The sequence below is a fragment of the Vipera ursinii genome (assembly GCF_947247035.1).
Source record: "Vipera ursinii genome assembly, chromosome: 7".
Taxonomy (NCBI): Eukaryota; Metazoa; Chordata; class Lepidosauria; order Squamata; family Viperidae; genus Vipera; species Vipera ursinii.
The window spans coordinates 70,880,965-70,903,069 of NC_139521.1; the positions used below are offsets into that span (position 1 = coordinate 70,880,965).

General features: G+C 44.5%; 1 protein-coding gene across 1 annotated transcript in view; it reads left to right on the top strand.

Annotated features, from left to right (window-relative positions):
• Positions 1-10,147: 10,147 nt before the first annotated feature.
• The window catches only part of CCDC158 (coiled-coil domain containing 158), a gene marked incomplete at both ends in the record, with an annotated part of 69,144 nt that continues 57,186 nt past the window's right edge, over positions 10,148-22,105 (top strand). The window contains 7 exons of the mRNA XM_083368038.1: positions 10,148-10,173; positions 10,866-10,981; positions 13,439-13,686; positions 14,811-14,920; positions 15,915-16,242; positions 20,312-20,388; positions 21,837-21,947. Coding sequence (XP_083224164.1) covers positions 10,148-10,173; positions 10,866-10,981; positions 13,439-13,686; positions 14,811-14,920; positions 15,915-16,242; positions 20,312-20,388; positions 21,837-21,947 — 1,016 coding nt within the window. The remainder of the gene's footprint in view (positions 10,174-10,865; positions 10,982-13,438; positions 13,687-14,810; positions 14,921-15,914; positions 16,243-20,311; positions 20,389-21,836; positions 21,948-22,105) is intronic.

Genomic DNA, 22,105 nt, shown 5'->3' on the forward strand with positions numbered 1-22,105 from the left:
TCAAGGAAACATTCAGGGTGGTGGTGGGGGCACCTTAATTGAACCGGTCCCACTTCATGAGTTGTTTTCAAGGCGACACATTTCTCCTCCCTCTGCAAAATGTCTTTCCGTGAACGTTGCCCGAGCTGGGCCTTCTTCACAGCGCCAGGACCAGGAAGAAAGCGAAAGAAAGAAAGAAAAGGACCACGAAGACAGAGAGAAAGTAAGACGTTTCAATCTGTTGGGGAGCCAACTCTTTAAATGAGCTCCTAGGGCTTCGTCTTTGATTGATGATCAGCCCTTTCTCCCAGTCCCTTGGCAATTTACCATTACAATGGCTGTTTTTTCCTCAGTTCATTGCATCAGAAGAATGAAAGCATCTTCTCCTGTTCTTCAACAGGCTTTTCTGCTAACTGTTTTGTGGCTTGTCAGAATTAGCAGGGAGAGAAAAGGAGGGTGGGAGGAGAGTAAAGCCCAGTCTTTCCTTTCCTTTCCTTTCCTTTCCTTTCCTTTCCTTTCCTTTCCTTTCCTTTCCTTTCCTTTCCTTTCCTTTCCTTTCCTTTCCTTTCCTTTCCTTTCCTTTCCTTCCCTTCCCTTCCCTTCCCTTCCCTTCCCTTCCCTTCCTTTCCTTTCCTTTCCTTTCCTTTCCTTTCCTTTCCTTTCCTTTCCTTTCCTTTCCTTTCCTTTCCTTTCCTTTCCTTTCCTTTCCTTCCCTTCCCTTCCCTTCCCTTCCCTTCCCTTTCCTTTCCTGCTTGCTCTGTAGAGTATGGATGTTGAAAGACTTGCCCAGTTGAATTTATAAAGGGGGAAAGAGACCATGCCAGGAAAACAGGAAAGGCAGGTGAAATTAATCCCTTGCTAAATGTGAAGGAAATAGCTTGGCTCTTTTCAGCTTTTCCCACCCTGCTGCCTCTGTTCTCAAGCCTTCTGTTGTTGAAGGAGGGTGTTCAGCCCAGAGAGGCAGCAACAGCCCAAGAAAGAGACAGTGGTGTGATTTTTTTTAAGGACTTCAGAAGCTGCTAGCTACAATTGATTAAAAGTGCATGCGATATAAAGTTGATAGCAGTCCTTTCCACGCAGCGGCTGTGCTGGAAATGAAACACTACAAACTACAAATAGTTTGATGTCCACTAGGAGTGACACGATAGCAAGTGTTCCCATATTTGAGGGGCTGCCGCAAAGAAGTCGGGGGTCAACCTATTTTCCAAAACACCAGAAGGCAAGACAAGAAACTCATCAAGGAGAGAAGCAACCTAGAACTAAGGAAAAATTGCCTGATATCGAAAACAACCAATGGAACAGCTTGCCTCCAGGTGTTATGGGTGCTGCATCACTGGAGGCTTTCAAGAAGAGCCTGGACAGCCACTTGTCTGGAATGATATAGAGTCTCGTGTTTGGCCAAGGGTTGGACTGGAAGACTTCCAAGGTCCCTTCCAATTTTGTTATTCTGTTAAATGTATGAGACTGCAGATTCCATTATTCCCAGCCATTGTGGTTCAATTAAGAGAACTGTAGGCCAACACATAGAACAGACTTTAAACCCATAATATTATGTTTGGCTGACTTTATGCCATGGTAGGTGGATGCTTGCATGGAAAGAAGACAACCTTATCATTTGTAGAACATTGTGAAAAGATTCACCTATTGCACCAAATCAAAAATAAACAACCTGTCTCTGTCTTTCCAATCTTCCTCAGAATCAGCTTTTTCAAAATGCAAAAGTGAAAACATATCAAAAACTCTCGACTGCCTTAGATCTCATATTTATAGATAGAATATTCCAGGCAATCGTATTGTGTGAATGAGACTTCACAAACTTCCAGGTTCAGGCTTACCAGTAGAGAAGACGTTCTACAACAGGCGTGTCCAAACCTTGGCCGCTTTCAGACCTGTGAACTTCAACTCCCAGAATTCCCCAGCCAGCATTAAAATGAAAATAAAATGGCTGGCTGGCTGGGGAATTCTGGGAGTTGAAGTCCACAGGTTTTGAAGCTGCCAAGGTTAGACACCTCTGCTCTAGAAGATTTGTGGCGTGGCTTGTGAAAAGTGACAAGGAGCAAGGACAGCCCCCCCCTTTTTTTTACAGTGCTTGAACAGACCCACTTTGCTAGCGAAACCGGACACCAGAAGTTGTTGAGTGTGGTGCCCACACAAGCACATAGCTCTTATCAGAGGTGGAGTCTGTTTCCTAGGTGACCTTCCAGACAAAGGCAGGACACTGGCTGCTACTGAGCTAACAAACTCTTCCCATGGTTTTGCACCTCACCAGCTCTCTTTGGTGTTTGATGCTTCCCAATGTGCCATATGCATAAAGAAGAGTGAAGCATGAAGCCCAGGGCACCCCTCAAAGTTTCCTCCTGCCCTGGGATGCACACGGCAAGGTCACCACATGAGCTGGTTCCTCACCAGAACTGGCATGAGAAGCGCTTATATTTGCAAAGTACGACAAAGCAGAATTCCGTCAGAGGTGCGTCAAAGGTAGGTGTCTCATTGCCCAGGACAGGCTGTGTGGTTTTATTTGCTTCACAATGTCTTGCTTTGTTCAAACTTTGGGGACACCCCCACCCACCCCCACTCCCAAGATTCTAATTCAGAATGCCCTTCCCTGCGCTTTCTCACACACAATTATTTTATTGTGGAAAATCTGCTCTCTTCTTTAGCCAGGGCTGTTGCCTTGCTGAATTTTACAGGAGTGAGTGCTGTGTTTAGATTTAAAGCTTGGTGTGTGTGTGTGTGTGTGTGTGTGTGTGTGTGTGTGTGTGTGAATGTTTACCTGTTAGGCAGAGAGATTTGGAAGGATAGGATGAAAATGGTTCTCAAATTTAAACAGATAAGTATGTAGGGATTAGGAAGTGCTGAACACCCACACAACCTATAAGCAGCCACTTTGCAACCTGATACACAAGTGCATGTGGCTCGAATCAACCGATGGAGTTATGATATCAATTTATTTATTTGTTTGTCTCCTGCTCCGATTATTATTATTTTTTTACAAATAACTCAAGGCAGTGAAGACATCCCACACACTTTCCTCCTCCTATTTTCCCACAACAACAATCCTGTGAGGTAAGTTGGGCTAAGAGAGAACGACTGGCCCAAAGTCACCCAGGTGGTTTCCATTCCTAAGATGGAACTAGAACTCACTGTCTCCTGATCATTGGCCCAAAGTCAAAATGAATTTAAAAAAGAAAAAAGAATGTAGCTGTCAAGCTGTGAAGATCACTTATGCTGTTTCAGCATTATTGCTTCTTAGCTTGCCTACAGACTCAAGGGGGGAGGGGGAATGTGGATTGCAGGTGCCAAATGGACAGGCCACGAGAACCAAGTTTACTCAAATATTGTTTACAAGAACTGGAGACTTTCCCTCATGACAACTGTCTGAAGCTTATTTGGACAACGTGACCTGCACTATTAGGAGTGGGGAGTTTCTATACTTTTAATATACTGATTTTGGCACCAATTAGTCAGAGCTAGTTTTCCATTCATCTGTGCCAAAACGCTGTACTCAATAAAGTTTTGCATCACAGAGTGAATCGTCTCAGCTGTGCTTGCTTTGTTGGGTTCGCCAGTCGGAACCATGACAGTAGCTCTCATGAGAGAGAACTGCATTCCAGGAGGGGTGATTAAAAAGTCAAGTTGGCGACCACAGTGCCCATACAAATTGAGTGGAGCTTCAATCTGCCTTTGTGAAAACAGGAGACCATTTGCCTGAGTCCAGCAACTATAATTTGCTTCACCATTATTTGTTGAACGCCACAGTTCCCACCCAATTAGCTATGCCGACTTCAAACGTCGACAATAGGAGTTAACATCATGAAGGAAAATATTCTTTTTCCTCTGGAGGCCTTCCATGCTGAGGATGTTAAGAGTGGTCACCCCAAAACAGCTGGAAGGTGCCAGGTCAGAGAAGGCTATCTTGGAGCCAGTGTCTCCTTATACACTCCTGAGGTTGATAAGATGGGGAAACAGATTGTTTTTCAATCTTGGCCAGTCCCAGAATTCCCCACTTAGCCATGGGGAATGGCAGCTAAACCAGTCTGGTTTAGTGTTTAAGGCAGGGGTCTTCAAACTTGGCCCTTTTATGACTTGTGGACGTCAACTCCCAGAATTCCTCAGCCAGGCATGCTGGCAGAGGAATTCTGAGAGTTGAAGTCCACAAGTCATAAAAGGGCCAAGTTTGAAGACCCCTGGTTTAAGGCATAGGCAAGAAACCAGGAGGCGATGCGTTCTAGTCCCACCTTAGGCATGAAACATGGCTGGGTGACTTTGGGTCAATCACCAGAAGACAGTGAGCTCTAGTGCTGCCTTAAGCGTGAAAATCAGTCCCGTGACTTTAAGCCAATCGTTAGGAGAGGGTGAGTTCTAGTCCTCTCTTAGGCATGGAAGCCAGCTGTGTGACATTGGGTAAATTTCCCAGCCCGACCCACCTCACAGGGTTGTTATGGGGAAAATAGGAAAAGGAAGGCATACAGCATGTGTTTGCCACCTTGAGTTATTTGTAAAAATAATAAAGATGTTACTTAAATAAATACATTAAAAATAAATAAATTAAAGATGCCAGAGCTGAGACTGAACTAACTATAACTGTATTAGCCATAACCAACTATACTGAGGCGTCCTTGGTGCTCTCTGAGCTGGCTTGTTTTCTTGCAGACGTTCCATGACCCTAACTACGTAACATCATCAAGGACTAGCAGTGATGATGTTACCTAGTTAGGGTCATGAAACGTCTGCAAGAAAACAAGCCAGCTCAGAGAGCACCAAGGACCCCTCATTTCAACCCTGAGCTACAATTATTGTTCTTCATGGGCTAACCATCTTGAGCTAGGCTCGAATAAACACACCTTGGAAGCCTAATCGGACCATCTTTTCCTTCCAATGTGTACTCCAGAAAATCAGGGAGGAAAGTCTTTTGCTTAGCCTTTCCTTGTTTCCCAGGCTCAATGCATTTTTTTTTGGTCAGAAGTTGTTGAAACAACTTTGCATGATTCCTCCATGTTATTCTATCTTGGCTGTCAAGCCAGTCCCTGCAGTACCACCTCCCAACAGCAGAGGCCACTGTGGTTTTGCAGGCCCTGATGATCTGTCCAGTCTGTTACTTTCCCCACTGGTCCTTCGCAGGTGAGTTGCCAGGGGGCGGGGCAACCTGCAGCAGGTGGGACACACCTTGGGCCTCGGGGAGCAGGTTCTCCCCAGTGTCCCCCATATCCTTGTTCCTCCGAGGTGGCCAAGCCTCTGGCTGAGTTGAAGGGAGATACTGTCAAGGTGGGGCAAGCCAGCCTCACCTGGGCGTCATGGGTAGTCCAAGCCATCCCCCAGTATCAGAGACCGACTGAGCCCTTTGAAGGGGTTGGACCCCACGGTGCCATCCAGGCCTGGCAGACTGCTCCAGCAGATGGGTGAAGCTTTCCAGGTGCCCACCGTCTTAGCGGGAAAAGCTCCGAAGGGCTCCTAGCTGGGATTTGAAAGGAGAAGACCTGGGAGTCCGACGGATCGCCCTCCGTAAGTCGGGATTTTGTACGAGATCTTCATTTTTCCATAGATAAACAAATACATTTTAATTGCCGAAGCGTAGCAAACCAAGCAAAATTCATATAGCAGCGAGTGGTAAACAAAATCGATATTCGTAACAGTGATGGATACAGAGAGAATATAAAGGGGGTGGGTGGGGTGGATATCGAAGGAAAAGAGAAAATCTAAGGAAAAGAGAAAATCTAAGATACAATTCAGTCCTTCTGTTGACCCCTGAATCAAGGCCATGTTGCTTCTCATTTTTAGAATACCAAGATCTTCTAAAGCAGGTGGCTTTAACCCTGGACAGCTAATAATCCGGCCCCACATGATCCCATAAAACATAAAAAAGAAATAAAGGAAGTGTGTTATTTGTATACATCAACTATATTTTATATGCAGCCCAAGACAATTTCTCTTCACTCAGCGCAGCCCAGGCAAGCCAAAAGGTTGACAGACATGCCGATTGATGAAAAAAAACACAAATAAGAATATTCTTAAAGTCAGAATAGGTTTCTTCCCCTCTTGGTTCCCTTAGCTGAGCCCCAATAATCAGAATAACAGAGTTGGAAGGGACCTGGTAGGTCATCTAGTCCAACCCCCCACCCAAGCAGGAGACCCGGCGCCATTTCTGACAGATGGCTCCTGTTATGAATAGCTGAGTGTCTCAGAGGCTTTGATTCACAAACAAGCCAATGTCATTTTGGTGTAGCTGAGTTTGGATGCCAGCTTACGTGGTTAACTTACAATTCAGTGTGTTGTGAGAAGCTAGAGAACTGAGTAGACCTAAGGTAAGTGTTCCATGAGACTAAAATTGTGAGATACAATAGCAGCCCAAAGTCGCCTTATAGAGGAGAAGAATGGCATAAAAATGTAATAAATAAATAAAGGGGAATCTGGAATGGTTGCCAGCCTTCCTTCTAACACCCAACACCAGCACATTAGCACCTCTGAATGGGTACACCTATTCATTGTTAATAGGTGATGCCTTGAAAACTGACTTTCTGAAATTAGAAACTGCCTTCAAATGACTAGACTAACATGCTCTTCTTTCCAGATAGCAGCTAAACAATCTGACACAAACTCAGCCATTTCTGCTACCACCTTAGATACCAACTCCTGGGATCACCTTTCTCCTCCTTGACCAATCACAGCCACTTTCATCATTCACCCCCTACTGTTCAATTACCATTTTCTATTATTACTATTATTATTACTATTATTATTACTATTACTACTACTACTACTACTATTATTATTATTATCATTATTATTATTATTATTATTATTATTATTATTATTATTATTATTATTATATTTTTATTTATTTAAATTTATTATAGCCTCCACTCCCATAGATTCTGGGCGCTTACAAATACCAAAAAAACCCCTCTCCCTTTTTCTTGTTTCCGATTTCCTGGCTTTATATGTAGGGTATCTATTCATTTATTGACGCACAACATCTCAGTCACTGAAGTAACCCTAGGCAATAATGTGAAAATTCATATACAGAAGTGAACGTAAGCTAGGAAAAGAGGGCCAACCCAGTGTCTTTCTATTGCACAGTGCCGTATTAATGATTAAAAGAGTGCTTGAAAGTTTCATGGTTAATGATTGTTCTGCTGTGGCACAGAGATGCTTAAAAGTGTAAGGAGCTTTTGTAAGTTCCCAGTGATGTCTTTGGATAACAGGAATACCAGGTTTCATCATGCTTTGCTTCATTGTGCTTCAGAGACCCTTCGCCAGCACAAAGATTGCAACTCGCTGAAAACTCAGATGGTTATTAGCATTTTTTTTAGCATTTAGTATTATTTAATTAAGGCATTTACACTGTCTTTTTAGACATAAAAAGTCTTAGTTGCCACGGGGGCACAATGGTTAGAATGCAGTATTCAGGCAAAAAACTCTTTCCACTGTCTGAAGTTCCATCCTGATGGGGGCTCAAGGTTGACTCGCCCTTCCGAGGCCGATAAAACGAGGACCCAGATTGTTGGGGATCCACATGCTGACATTTGTAAACTGCCCAGAGGTTGCTCTAAAGCAGGGGTCTTCAAACTCAGCCCTTTTATGACTCATGGACTTCAACTCCCAGAATTCCTCAGCCAGTGTGCCTGGCTCAGGAATTCTGGGAGTTGAAGTCCATGAGTCATAAAAGGGCCGAGTTTGAAGACCTCTGCTCTAAAGTGCTGTGGAGCGGTTTAATGGTGGTCCTCGAGTTACAACAGTTCATTTAGTGACTGTTCAAAGTTACCATGCCACTGAAAAAAGTGACTTACGACAGTTGCAGTCGTTTGATGAATTTCGCCACATTTTATGACCTTTCTTGCCGCCAGTTGTTAAGGGAATCCCTGCGGCCATTAAGCTAGTATCACGGTTGTTGAGTGAATCTGGCTTCCCCGCTGACTTGGCTTGTCAAAAGTGACCCATGATTCTGGGACCCTGGAACTGTCACTAATACGAGTCAGTTGCCAAGCCTCTGAATTTTGATCACGTGACCGTAGGGGTGCTGTGATGTCGTAAGTGTGAAAGCTGGTCGTAAGTCCCTTTTTTCGATGCCTTTGTAATTTTAAACAGACACTAAGTGAACGGTTGTAAGTGGAGAACTATCTGTCTATGGAAAATGCAAGGCCTGTGGTCATTGGGAACTGTGCAAATGATTCATAGAAATAGAGGAACTGTGCTATATTCTGGTGCCTGTGAAGTTTGGTGTCCGTAGCTGTATATTTTCGTTTATAGTGGGACTTGTGTCATGAACATCCCCCTATGTCTTTAAAAACTTTGTTCCTGAACAAAGAGATTCCTCAGGGGTAGGCAACCTTGGCTCTTTTAGGACTCATGGACTTCAACTCCCAGAATTCCTGAGCCAGCCATGCTGAGGGGAAAGGGAGAGGTTTCCAAGCTGAGCTGTGCTGGCTCAGGAATTCTGGGAGTTGAAGTCCACGAGTCATAAAAGAGCCAAGGTAGCATACCTTGCTCTAGTTCACAGGTCTGCAACCCGCGGCTCCAGAGCCGCATGCGGCTCTTTCAGCCGTCTCTCGCGGCTCCCGGTCCTCTGTCATGTGCAGTCCAAAAAAAAAAAAAGTGGGACTAAAAAAGTTCAACCAATCAATTCAAATATGCAGGGTAGGTGCATATCTCGCCTTGGCTCCACTCTTCAGTCAAACCCTGTTGTGCGCATGCGCGCATGTACGCGCATGCTCACATATTTTTTGCGGCTCCCAGTTTTTCCTTTTGTGAGGGAACCGGTTCCCAGTGGCTCTTTCACTGTTTCAGGTTGCTGACCCCTGCTCTAGTTCAATGTCTCTCTCAGCCTTTACAACTTTAAGATGTGTGGACTTCAATTCCCAGAATTCTTCAGCCAGGCTGGCTGTATTAATTAGAGCAGGGGTCTTCAAACTTGGCCCTTTTATGACTTGTGGACTTCAACTCCCAGAATTCCTTCAGCCAGCGTGCCTGGCTGAGGAATTCTGGGAGTTGAAGTCCACAAGCCATAAAAGGTCCAAGTTTGGAGACCCCTGAATTAGAGGATAGAACTTTGTGCGCCCCCTAACTTGCCAATGGAATCTGTGACAAACTGTGATAGCCACAGATGACACGTGTTTGATGGCACCGTCACTCAAATGCTGCTTTTGCATATGTGTATCCCACACCTCCTGGTTCTTCTATTTGCTACTTGTTGGTTTTAATACTTTCTTTAAAAAGAAAACAAAAGGTTACCAGTGTTTAAAATGAGAATCAGGGTGAGCCTTTGCCAAAATTTGTCTTGTGCGCCAGTTGCTCCTGTTCCTGCTTATGGTTACTCACCTTAGTTACCTCCCAATTGGGTTACAGGTAGCCCTTGACTTACAAAAGTTCGCTTAGTGACCCTTCAAAGTTAAAATGGCACTGAAAAAAGTGACTTATGGCCATTTTCCCCACACTTTCTGCTGGTTGCCAATCACACAAAGGCAGCAATTGTAATTTCTACAACAGGCCATAAGTAGCTTTTTAAAAGTATCCTAATTTTGAATGGATAATAATAATAATAATAATAATAATAATAATAATAATAATAATAATAATAATAATAATAATAATAATAATAATAGTAGTAGTAGTAGTAGTAGTAGTGGTAGTAGTAGTAGTAGTAGTAGAGTTGGAAGGGACCTTGGAGGTCATCTAGTCCAACCCCCTGCTCAGGGAGGAAACCCTGTACCATTTCAGACAATGGCTGTCCAGTCTCTTCTTGAAAACTTCCAGTGTTGGAGCACCCACAACTTCTGGAGGCAGGTTGTTCCACTGGTTAATTGTTCTAGCTGTCAGGAAGTTTCCACTTAGTTCTAGGTTGTTTCTCTCTTTGATTAGATTCCATCCATTGCTTCTTAGTTGTTAAATGGTCAGTCATAAGTTGAGGACTACCTGTATTGGTTCCTTACACTGTATTTATTGTGGATGGTTTTTGTCTTCAATGCTGCCCAACGTCGTTTTATTTGAATTGCTCAGCCAGTTAAATGTTATTAATAAATAATTAGCATTTAACAAGTATGACTTCTACCATAAAATATAAACCACAAGTATTGTAATATCTTTTTATTGACATGATTTGTCAAAACATTTATGAACTTGATTTATAATGTTGCAATAAAATAATTGTTATTTTTTTGCAGGTTTTACAAAAATGAGTAAGAATATTAACGAACTAAGGTAGTACCTGGTTTTATACTATTACAGACATTTCAATTATGATTTGCCATTAACTTTTTACTCAACATTTTTACCATGATAAGTGGGACATTAGAATAACAAAACATTTTCTCTGAACAATGAGAAACCTCCCGGACATCTTTTAAGTTTGAAATGCATTGATGCTTTTCACATTCACTTTGCATTTAGGAAACGTGTTAACGACAGTACTGTAGAGAGGTGCTCATTTTGAAAACTATTCAGAGGGATTAATTCAGAATTGGAATTTGCATGAATATAGCACCTCTCTGCTGCTCATTAAAATAGCCACATTTATTCTTAGACTCCCGTGTGTTTGAAAAAAGATGTACTTGCTTTAATAAGACAAATTTTATTTATTTATTTATTTATTTATTTTAATTCCATTTATATCCCGCCCTTCTCCGAAGACTCAGGGCGGCTTACAAGCTTAGCAGTAGCCTTCATTCTATGTATATGCCTGCTTATTAGGGCAGCTGTGTCTTTAATGCAAATCGGTCACAACTCTTTTTCCTAGTCTTACACTAAAGTTTGGGGGGAAAGACATGGCTGCTTTAATAAGGAGCAAAGAGGTGCTGTGCCGCATGAGTACGAAGTAGCTCTTCCAAATCGATTCTGCACAGTGCTAGAATCTAGTTCCTGTCCCATTTACAGTCTACCGCTTCATTGTACAGGGAAGCATTGCAAAAACAAACACAAGAAACCTTGAAACTCCAGGAAGAAGCAACCAAATTCTCTTCGGAATCCACCGGACGTCGAGAAGGAAGGTCCTCTCCTTCCAGTGCCATAGGTATGTTTAATTTGCACATATGCAAATTACACTTGGCCTTTTTTCTGCAATATTTTTTAGATTGTTGAGACTGAAACCTGGCTCACCTGAAGCAACCAAATCTCTTTGAAGATACAACACAATTTTATTTGCATGCATATAGTATATACTGGACCGCTAGCAACGTTTTGGCATTTTGTGAACAAACCTTGAGCAAAAGCAGAGCCAGAGCTTATATATCTTTAGTCTATTACCTTTCAAAGACAAAAAAAAGGCAGACATGGGAAATCACAGCATGATGTTGGAATGTTTTAGATAAACCCCTCCCTGTGACCTTATTATTTACCCCTAATTACAAGGTCAGCATGCCAGCCATACCATCTCTGGGACCTTCTTATTATTTACCCCTAATTACAAGGTCAAAAGGGACGCTGTGGCTCAGTGGTTTAGGATGCTGAGCTTGTCCGCGTAACAGCGTGAGCGCCTGTTACTCGTCCCAGCTTCTGCCAACCTAGCAGTTTGAAAGCACGTAAAAATGCAAGTAGAAAAATAGGGACCACTACGGTGGGAAGGTAACAGTATTCCGTGTGCCTTTGGCGTCTAGTCATGCTGGCCACATGTCCATGGAGACGTCCTCGGACAAGTGCTGGCTCTTCGGCTTTGAAACGGAGATGAGCACTGGCCCCTAGAGTTGGAAACGACTAGCACGCATGTGCGGGGGAACCTTTACCTTAATTACAAGGTCAGCATGCCAGCCATACCATCTCTGAGATACAGTCAGTGAATACTGTAGAAACAATTTGGTTTACTGGGGTGCAGGTTCCTGATGGGCTCTTCTCCTTGTTGCTAGTTAGGATAATTTCAACTGGCTACAAATGTTTTCTTAGAAGGGCATCTTCAGCTTTTCATAGGTTTGCTAGTGAATGCCGCTTACGTGTATGAGCGGGATACCACAAGATCATGTTACCCCCCAGAAACATTGAGTTAAATCTAGGCAATCTCTCTGTATTCCACATCAAATCTCTGTCTTTCAGACCAATTTCTTCTATAAAAAAAGCTAATAGTGATGTACCTTGCAGGATTATTTTTATCTATAGAGCGAAAAGGTGGTAAAGAATGGTCCTTACTTTATAGTAGAAATGTTGAAACCTTTTGTAAAGAGACCCTAGAATAACTTGATCATAGTATATTTTCTGAGAATTGAGTTCTATGCATAGTGCCTTGCTTATTTAGTGATACAAATATAGGCAGCCCTCACTTACTGACTGCCTCATTCAGCAATTGTTCAAATTTATGATGGTGCTGGAAAAAAAATAACTTCACGACCAATTTCCTCATTAATTGCCATTACAATCAGCACACAATAGCCTGTGCTTGACCTAGATTTTTTTTCTTCCCCCCCCCTCCTTGCAGAGTGGAGAGATTGGAGAGAAAGGGATTACAAGAGGATAGGCAGGCACACAATGGGAGAGACATCAAAAGCAATGGGGTAGTCCCAAGCATGCCTGTGGCTGGGAGCCATGAGCACATGATGCAAACAGCTCAATGTATTCCCTGCCATGTGCCTGCATATTCTCTTGTGATCCCTTTCTCTCCAATGAATGTAAGTAGAAACCTTAATCCTGTTTTTGCTAATTATTCCCACGTTGGGGTGAGCATTCTCAAGGAAAACACAACTGAGGCCAGGTAATTTCCCACTTGGCGACCACTTCTCAGTGGTGGTCCCTAAACAAGGACTACCTGTAAATGCAGTTTTCTGGTGCTTTATTAGTTGCTATGGGCTATGGTTCTGAGACTTTCACTGTTTAAGGAGTGTTAATTCCTCATTATGGCAAAAAGGAAAAAAATCTTGACGTGTGTGTGTGTGTGTGTGTGTGTGTGTAGAGAAGCTGTTATGAGCAGTTATCCCCTATCTTATCAGGTGTCGTGGTTGTGAGTATTGATTAGAACAGTAAGTAATCACTATGATTTTTTTTCATGTATTCATTAAATTTATATTTATATGCTGCCTGTCTGACTGTTGGAGTGACTCTGAGAGGCATACAGAATAATGAAAAAGCTAAATATAAAAACAGCTAATAAGAATTTAATAGAGTTTGGCATTCCCCCACCGTTATATTATTCTGTGTTTTCTTCAGTCCCTGTCAAATATAAGAGCCTTGGTGGAGCAGTGGGCTAATGCCTCCTTAAGTAACACCAGCTGCCTGCAATTAGTGCAGGTTCGAGTCCCACCAGGCTCAAGGTTGACTCAGCCTTCCATCCTTCAGAGGTAGGTAAAATGAGGACCCAGATTGTTGGGGGCAATTAAGCTGACTTTGTAATAATGCCGCTTGGGGGGGGTGTATGAAAGCCCTAATAAGCAGGCATATACATAGAATGAAGGCTACTGCTAAGCTTGTAAGCCGCCCTGAGTCTTCGGAGAAGGGCGGGATATAAATGGAATTTAAAAAAAAATTCTGGTCCATATGTTTGTTTTAGGAGTTCACATTATGACCAGCCCCAAATCATCGTCGAGTTCAAACAAGCACAGCAGTACAGACCTGGACAACACCTCGTTCAATATTCCTAGTTCATACAGTAGCCCTCCTAAGACCCAGCCTTCCAAATATGAACTGGAGATCGGGAGCCCGAGAAAATCAAGTAGTTTTTCTGGAAAAGAGCAGGTGGAGAACATCTTGGAAGAATATGCACAACAAGTCAGAGACTTGCAGAAGAAGCTAAGTGAAGTCAGTATCATGTTTGTCCCGATATCTTTGCCTGAATATATTACCTGTACCTGAATATTCTCAGGCAACTAGAGAGAACAGATGTTACTGTCCAGATTGGGACTTTTGTATGTTATAAAAAGGGGGGGGGGAACAGGGAAAAAACAGAAACGAAACAGCAGTTCAACATCTGTGCCAAGAAAAGCTGGATTGTTCTGCATATAGATAGGCCATATGTACATTTAATTTACCTTTGTTTTGTTTCTGCTATTGGGGAGAGAAACTGTATCTCAAAGATCTGCCAATTAAAGCAAAAAGCATCTTTCCTCCTTAATAGATTTTTTTTTGGTGATTAGAAAAAAATGTGAGGGTAAAAAATGGTCATGTCAGCTGCTACCTTATGCTTTCTTGTGCTTTGCTGCCCTGTGGTGACAGACTGCCATGAACTGTGGGGAAGGGAAATGAAGTGGGGAATGCTTGGGGAAGTAAAAGTAAGTGCTGTATCTCCTCGAGATGCTGCCTCAAGGTCACCCATCTGGGAGAAAGAGGGGGCCACATACTAAACTGCGCTTGGACTGACCATTGTGAAAACATTTTGATGATATTGGGACAGGTAATGAGAGATAGTTAAGGGAGGGAAAAGTAAAACTTAGGGGTTTCAGTGCGCAATTCTCAGTTCTGGCTTTGCAATAGTACAATACACTTGATCTCCAATACCTTTCTCAACAAATGGAGCCAAGGTCCGTTTCTATTTATGTAGTGGCAGGTCTGACAGGTCACGTCACCGATTTCATTGCCGTTGTAACTGCAGTCACTCAACAAGTGGTTGTAAGTTGAGGACAACCCGTAGCAGGAAAGCTCCAAGTCAGAGGTCTCCAACCGTGGCCATTTTATGACTTGTGGACTTCAACTCCCAGAATTCCTCAGCCAGCCATGGCTGGCTGAGGAATTCTGGGAGTTGAAGTCCACAAGTCATAAAATGGCCACGGTTTGGGGACCCCTGCTCCAAGTGAATTAGTTTCCTAAGGAATGTGTTCTTTCCATTTCTGTGATGCAGAAAAATCTCTCCCCTGCGTCTGTCTCTGTGGTTTCCTTTGCCCCATTCTTCCAGCCTTTATTTAATTTCCTTATTTCATCTCCTGTAGAACACAGAACAACATGAGCAACAGAAATTCGCTTTACGGCAGTCGGTTTTCGAGCTGCAGACGAATCTGGAAAATGCGATGAGAGAGAAAGATTCCCTTAATGAGTTAAGGTGAGTACTCTCATAACCCGAACCGAACAGAGTCACCATTCCCAGGTAAATCTTTCTTGCGATTACTTTTTTCTGGGTTGGCTCCAAAATGATTTAAATGGGAATTGGTGAAACGATTTTCAAGGAAGGCGAGTCTCTCTTTTTTGCTCACCTTCCCGGACAGAGAACAATAAATACTGTGGCACAGCTTCTCCTTAGCCTTGCGTCGCGGAATGTCCCAAAGGCAGCGATTGCTGGTGGAGTTTTTCACGTCGAGGAGGTTGTGGGGAGCTTTTTGTGGGATTGCTCATAGCTCTTGAACTTGTATTGAACGACAGAATAACAGGGCCCTGGTGACGCAGTGGTTAGAATGCGGTATTGCAGGCTGATTCTGCCGACTGCCAGGAGTTCGATCCTGACTGGCTCAAGGTTGACTCAGCCTTCCAAGGTCGGTAAAATGAGGACCCAGATTGTTGGGAGTGGTGGTGGTCAATAGGCTGACACTATAAACCGCTTGGAGAGTGCTGTAAAGTGCTACGGGGCGGTATATAAATCTCAGTGCTATTGCTATAACATGGAAGGGACCTTGGAGGTCTTCTAGTCCAACCCCCTGTTCAAGCAGAAACTCACAAATGGCTGTCCGGTCTCTTCTTAAAAACCTCCAGTGATGGAGCACCCACAATTTCTGGAGGCCAGTCGTTCCACTGGTTTATTGTTCTCATTGTCAGGAAATTTCTCATTTCTAGGTTGCTCCTCTCCATCCGTTTCTTCTTGTCCTGCCTTCAGGTGCTTCAAAGAATAGGTTGGCAAAAAAAACAAACTCCGCCCCTCTTCTTTGTGGCAGCCCCTTAGATACTGCAACACTGCTACCATGTCGCTTCTAGTCCTCCTTTTCATTAAACTAGACATGCCCAATTCCCGCAACCGTTCTTTGTATGTTTAAGCCTCCAACCATCTAATCCTGTTCGTTGCTCTTCTCTGCACTCTTTCTTGGTTTGAATTCTTTGATAAGCAGACGAAAGGAATCTCAATCACAAGAAGGTCAGAACAGCAGGCTGAGGGCCACGGTGGACGAGTTGCAGACTGCCAGCATGCTTCAGGAGGAAATGCTGAAGGAATCCAGTAGCCAGATTGAATATCTGAAAAAGTTGGTCCAGGGCCACGACGAGGTCTTCGAACAGCTCCGCAATCTTCTCCTGCATTACGAAGGTGGCCCAGACCAGAAGACGTATGGCTACGAAAGCTTTGCCAATATCCGCATCTCCTATCTGCCCGCTGCTTTTGCCAGGATTCTCCAGGACTTTGAAAGAGAGATACTGCATGTGAAAACCAAGTTTGCTCCAGTACGTGATTTGCCCTCTTAAGTTGCTGATCTTCACCCCAAATTTGGAAATGTACAGGTAGTCCTCGACGTATGACCGCAGCTCAGCCCAACATTTCTGTTGCTGTGCGAGACAGTTATTAAGTGAATTTGTCCCGTTTGATGACCTTTGTTGTCACAGTTGTTAACTTCATATTTGTAGCTCATCCTATTTGAACTGTGGGGTCTTTAGTGCTCTCTGAGGCTGGGTGGTTTTCTTGCAGACGTTTCATTACCAAACTAGTCAACATCATCAGCGTTACCACATGACTGATGACGTCATCTAGTTTGATAATGAAACCTCTGCAAGAAAACCACCAAACTCAGAGAGCACCAAGGCCTCATGGACCAAACTCCACAATCAGAACCACATTAATGGTAGGAAAGTAAAGCCTATCTATATACTTACTCACCACATTAGAGTCCTGCTTCAGATGAGAGATCACTATGCCTTAATTTAAAAAAAACAACAGTAACGTAAGTGGCAAGTATGTGATTCACATTCTTAACCAGTTTCATTCTGCTTCCCCTTTTGGGCAATGAAAACTATTTCCAATTTATATATATATATATATATATATATATATATATATATATATATATATATATATATATATATAGTATAACATGCCTCTTGGTCCTCCTACCATCTTGCAGAAAATGATGATATAATTAAGGCATCTCTGTTGTAAAGAAGAATGTCAGAGAAATCTCTTATATTCTTGTTGACATTTTTCTATATATAGTCTCAGAAAAATCCTTTTTGCCTGCCTGCTGACAGATGACTTTGTTATGACTAGTAAACCTCTATCTCAGACATGTCAAACACAAGGCCCAGGGGCCAGATCCGGCCCGCGAAGTGGTTTCATGTGTCCCACAAAGCCATACTGAAAACAGTGAGGGAATGGCCCCCAATGCCTTGGCCCTGGCCCAGAGACCCTCCTCCTGCTAGAGACCCTCAGATCTGTCCCACTCCTGCCCAGGCCCCCATAGGCACCCTTGATGCGAACGATGTAGAGTTGGCCATGCCCACCCAGTAGGCCATACGCACTCTAGCCACGCCCATCCAGTAGGCCACACCCACCCAGGCCACGCCCACCCGCCCCCCTGAGGGCAACCACAATGCTGATGTGGCCCTCAATGAAATTGAGTTTGACACCCCTGCTCTATCTAGTCTTAGATTCCCCCACTAAATATTTTGTAACTTCTTAGGAATCCCAGAGGCCGTGAGAAATTCCATCCCTGGGACTTTTGGAAGTCACAGCAAATAAACTTTTTATTTATTTTTATTTATTCAAATTTAGAAATGGCCCACCTCCTTCAGAAAGAGAATACAGCCCAGCTTATCAGTGGCTGTAGGTTTCAGTCCAAAGGACAGTCAACCTTCCAGAACAGAACAGTAGAGAATGATGAGGAAGATGAGTTTGACAAGTCTTTGGGACTAAAACACAGCGATATGACATGAAAAACAAATAAATAAGTAAATGAAAGCCTTCTTCAGGTTGAGTTCAAGTTCAAGTCAAGACTTCAGGAACACAACCCTGTCGTTTTCTTGGCCACGATAAAAAAATAGTTTGTCCTTGTTTTCCTCAGAGACTTCCACCCCCAATTTTCTTGCCCAGCCTTATAGCTGTGGAAGTTTCTCATTCAAATCAGAATCAGGCCCCCTTCTGTCTGGTTGATTGAGATCAACCCAGATAAACTAGAGATTGCCTGCTAGCGCCGTGGTGGCGAACCTATGGCACGCATGCCACAGGTGGCACGCAGAGCCCCTCTCGGTGGGCATGCGCGCCATCACCCCAGTCCTAGGCCTTCAAGCTGGGTTTTATAAAACCTTTTCGCTTTAGTCCTCCGCCATCGTGTGCAAAAAAAAAAGGTTCAATCCATCAATCAATTTCAACTTCTCGCGGGGGAAAATAAAAGATCTGGCAAAGTTGGAATTGATTGATTGAACTTTTTAGTCCCACCCAGTCTGCCGTTACACCGCAGCCACGCCCACCCAATGGGACACGCCCACCCAATGGGTCATGCCCACCCGGCACCCGACAATACATAAGTGGATTTTGGGTTGCCGTTTGGGCACTCTGTCTCTAAAAGGTTTGCCATCACTGTCCTAGCTGATTGATGCAAGGAAAAACAAACGGACAAAAATACGCCAGTTTAATCACCGATGTCTCTCCCTGAAGCACTTTTTGTAAGCCGAGAGCTGAAAAACTCCAGAACCCAGGCATTTCCACAGAAAACTGACCAGCCAGCAAAAGAAAAAAAATGATCTGATTCAGTTTTGGAGAATGTTGCGCCATTATTAAGTTCTATGATGCAGGACTATGAGGTCAAGAGTAGACACCCTAGGGCAGTGGTGGTGAACCTAAGGCACGCGTGCCAGCGGCGGCACTCAGAGCCCTCTCTGTGGGCACTTGTGCCGTCGCCCCAGCCCTGCCTCCCCCTGAGGCCCCCTCCTCACCAGCAACCCCGGAAGAGAGTTGCCCCTGAGAGTCGCCCCTGAGCGCGGCCCACACAGAGCAGTGCAGCCAAGGACATGGCAGCCAGGCAGCAGAGACAAGACTCCACCCTCGCACCCTGTCACGCGCAGTTGATGCTGCAGGGTGCGGGCGGAGGGCATGGCTACCACAGTGCTGCTGGGCCACCTGGGCAATCTGCAGCGGGCCGTGGAGGCGGTGGGTGGCCCTGCAGGCGGGCGAGGAGGGGCACCGGGCAGGGCGGGCCCAGCTTTTGGGCACTCGGTCGCTACAAGATCCGCCATCACTGCCCTAGGGACTTGAGGATGCTACAAATCTTAGCATCCTTTGCCAATAGAAATTGAATGATGGCTCAGCCACATCTGGGCAGCTGTTGGAAGCTGATAGTTAAAATGATGTCCTGCCAGACCAGTGGTGGTGAACCTATGGCACGGGTGCCAGAGGCGGCACTCAGAGCCCTCTCTGTGGGTACCCGCGCCATGCCCCGGAGGTGGCAACTGCCCCTCTTCAACCAACCGCCTGCTAATTTGCCGAGGTCCCACGTGGCTGAATGCATCCCGGCACGGCTGGTTTCCCTCCCCCCCAATCCCGTCCCTCCTGGCCTCGCATGCTCTCCTTTTCCCAGGCACGACCCACTGCGTCACCTCCTCAGCTGTCGGCCGACCATCTCGGAGGCGGCTTCTTTGAACTGCTGGTGACTGGCTGCGGAGCCACAGAGTGCGCCAGTCGAGGGGACGGCAGGCTGTGGCTACTGACGGACACCGTCGGCCCCCATGCGCTCACTGGCTTCTGTGGGGGGGGCAATGGTGTCAGGCAGCAGCTGCCCCAGCCCTTGCCTTGCCCCATGGCAATGGCACCCCTGCCCTGCCTCGCCTCACCCCACAGGATGAGTCTCCTGCCTACCGCCCCACCTGCCAGAGACCTCCTGGAGCTCCCTCCACCCTGCCCACCCCCCACAGGTGTCCCTCCCCACGAGCAACATGGAGGTGACCACACCCACCTTGGCCACACCCACCCAATCTTCCATGACCACCACAACCACACCCACCCAGTGGGCCACGCCCACCTGGCACCCAGCGATAAATAAATGGGTTTGGGGTTGCCGTTTGGGCACTCGGTCTCTAAAAGGTTCGCCACCACTGTGATAGACTGTGCAACAGCTTAGGCAATCGGGGGAAGTCTTCAGCAAGCAAGCAAAATCCTTGAATTTTCTAACCACTATTATCTAAGTAGTGTTTGCTATGCTGGCTAAGAATTTGGAGAGGTTGCTGTTTGGAAATAAATGCACATGGCCCAAGGAAATGGGGGTAAGAGGCCATCTTGTGCTATCTTATGGAAAGGCAGACGGAATTCCTCAAAATCACATTATCAGCCCAAGCAGTAAGATAAAAGAAATATTGACCAAGGCAGCCTGAAAATGATTGGGCATCCCAGTGTGAAAACAGTCCACAGATAGTCCCTTGTTTCATAAATGGGCCACAAAGCTTTGATTGCCGAGGAAAATATCGTACTACATAATTGTCTGTATTGGAATACTTGTCTAATTAACAACAACTTGTGACATTTTATTAGCTGGAAGAGCAAATAGATATGCTGCAAAGAGAATCACAGTCGAAAACCGAAATTTTGCTTCAGCAGCATCAGGACAGGTGCGCTGTTTCCGGTTTCTTAATCCTTAAATGCATTTTAGATTGTTTTCGTACCACTCATCCAGAATGTTCCCACAGCAGATTACAGGTAGTCCTTGATTTAAAAAATCACAGCTTGGACCAGAATGACCATTGCCAAGAAAGGCAGTCGTTGCAACCTTTTTTTTCCCCCTCCATGGTTGTTAAGTGAATCATTGCAGTTGTTGAGGGAACTGCACTGTCATTAAGTGAATCTAACTTTCCCCACTGACTCTGCTTGTCAGAAGCTGGCTGGGAAGGCCACACAAGGGACAGTGCGACGGTCATAAATACATGCCAAGCACCCAAATTTTGATCACCTGACATTTGGGGATGGTGCAGCGGTCGTAAGTGCGAGGACGGTTCACTAATCACTTTTTCTCAGTGCGTTGTAACTTCCAAGGGTCACGAAATGAACAGGACCTGTATTATGAAAAAGAAAACGTTTCATACACCAAACCATGAAATCCGAAGCAGTAAGTCAAAAGCAGAATCAAACCAGAAAGTTGAAGCTGTTATAAAACAGAAACTTAGAAGCAGGAAACAGGAAGGGGACTTGATGGCCACAGGAAGTTTTAATCAACTGATAGCTAAAAGCAGCACGGAATTTATTTATTTATTTTTTAAAATTTCCTGGTGGAAATTAGAAAAAGCCCTAAAGGGCATCTCTTGAAAAAGTTCCCAGGCCATCAGAATTGCTCCCGAGAAAGATCTGATAGAGGCCAAGCTAGACCTCATAAGAGATGGGACTTAGAAGCTCATCAAAAATTTGGGGGGATCAGGGGAGCTGTGTCGTAAAAGATAGTCAGTTCCTAGGTTGCTTAATAAAATTAAGAACCAGAGGTTTCCCCAAAGAGACCGATTATTCAATTACTATTATTAATTATTGTTATTTAGATTATTCTAGTGAAGGCGTGAACACCAGACATTCATTGTTAGAAGAGAAAGGAAGGAGGGACAGTTGTAGATCAGGGGTGTCCAACCTTGGCAACTTTAAGACTTGTGGACTTCAACTCCCAGAATTCCCCAGCCATCCATGCTGGCTGGGGAATTCTGGGAGATGAAGTCCACAGGTCTTAAAGTTGCCAAGGTAGGACACCCCTGTTTTAGAACAACACTGGGAGGGAACTATATTCTCATGGCAAATTATATCTGTTCCTATTTGCCCTATTTTGGCCTAGATTTCTAACTTGATCCTGCTAAAGCTTGGTGAGAGATAATCCACACATTAGACCACAGATGACTTATTGCTATTACTTTATGGCAGGGGTCTTCAAACCTGGCCCTTTTATGACTTGTGGGCTTCAACTCCCAGAATTTCTCAGCCAGCGTGTCTGGCTGAGGAATTCTGGGAGTTGAAGTCCACAAGTCATAAAAGAGCCAGGTTCGAAGACACCTGCTTTATTATTTGTTTCTTTTTTTAATAACAGCATTGAGAGGCTGATCGGTGACCACGAACAGGATTTGGAAGTACTGAGGGAGGCAGCGAAGGCTTCCCACAGCCACGCCAACAATATACAAAGCCAGATGGAAATCATTCAGTAAGTAATACTCTTCCGAAGAGCATCCCAGCAAATGTTCTCAAGCAGCGTTTCTCAAAAACCTGGCAACTTTAAGAGCTGTGGACTTCAACTCCCAGAATTCCTCAACCAGCACATCTAAAGCAAATGTCCCAACGCAGGGGTCTGCAACCCTGACA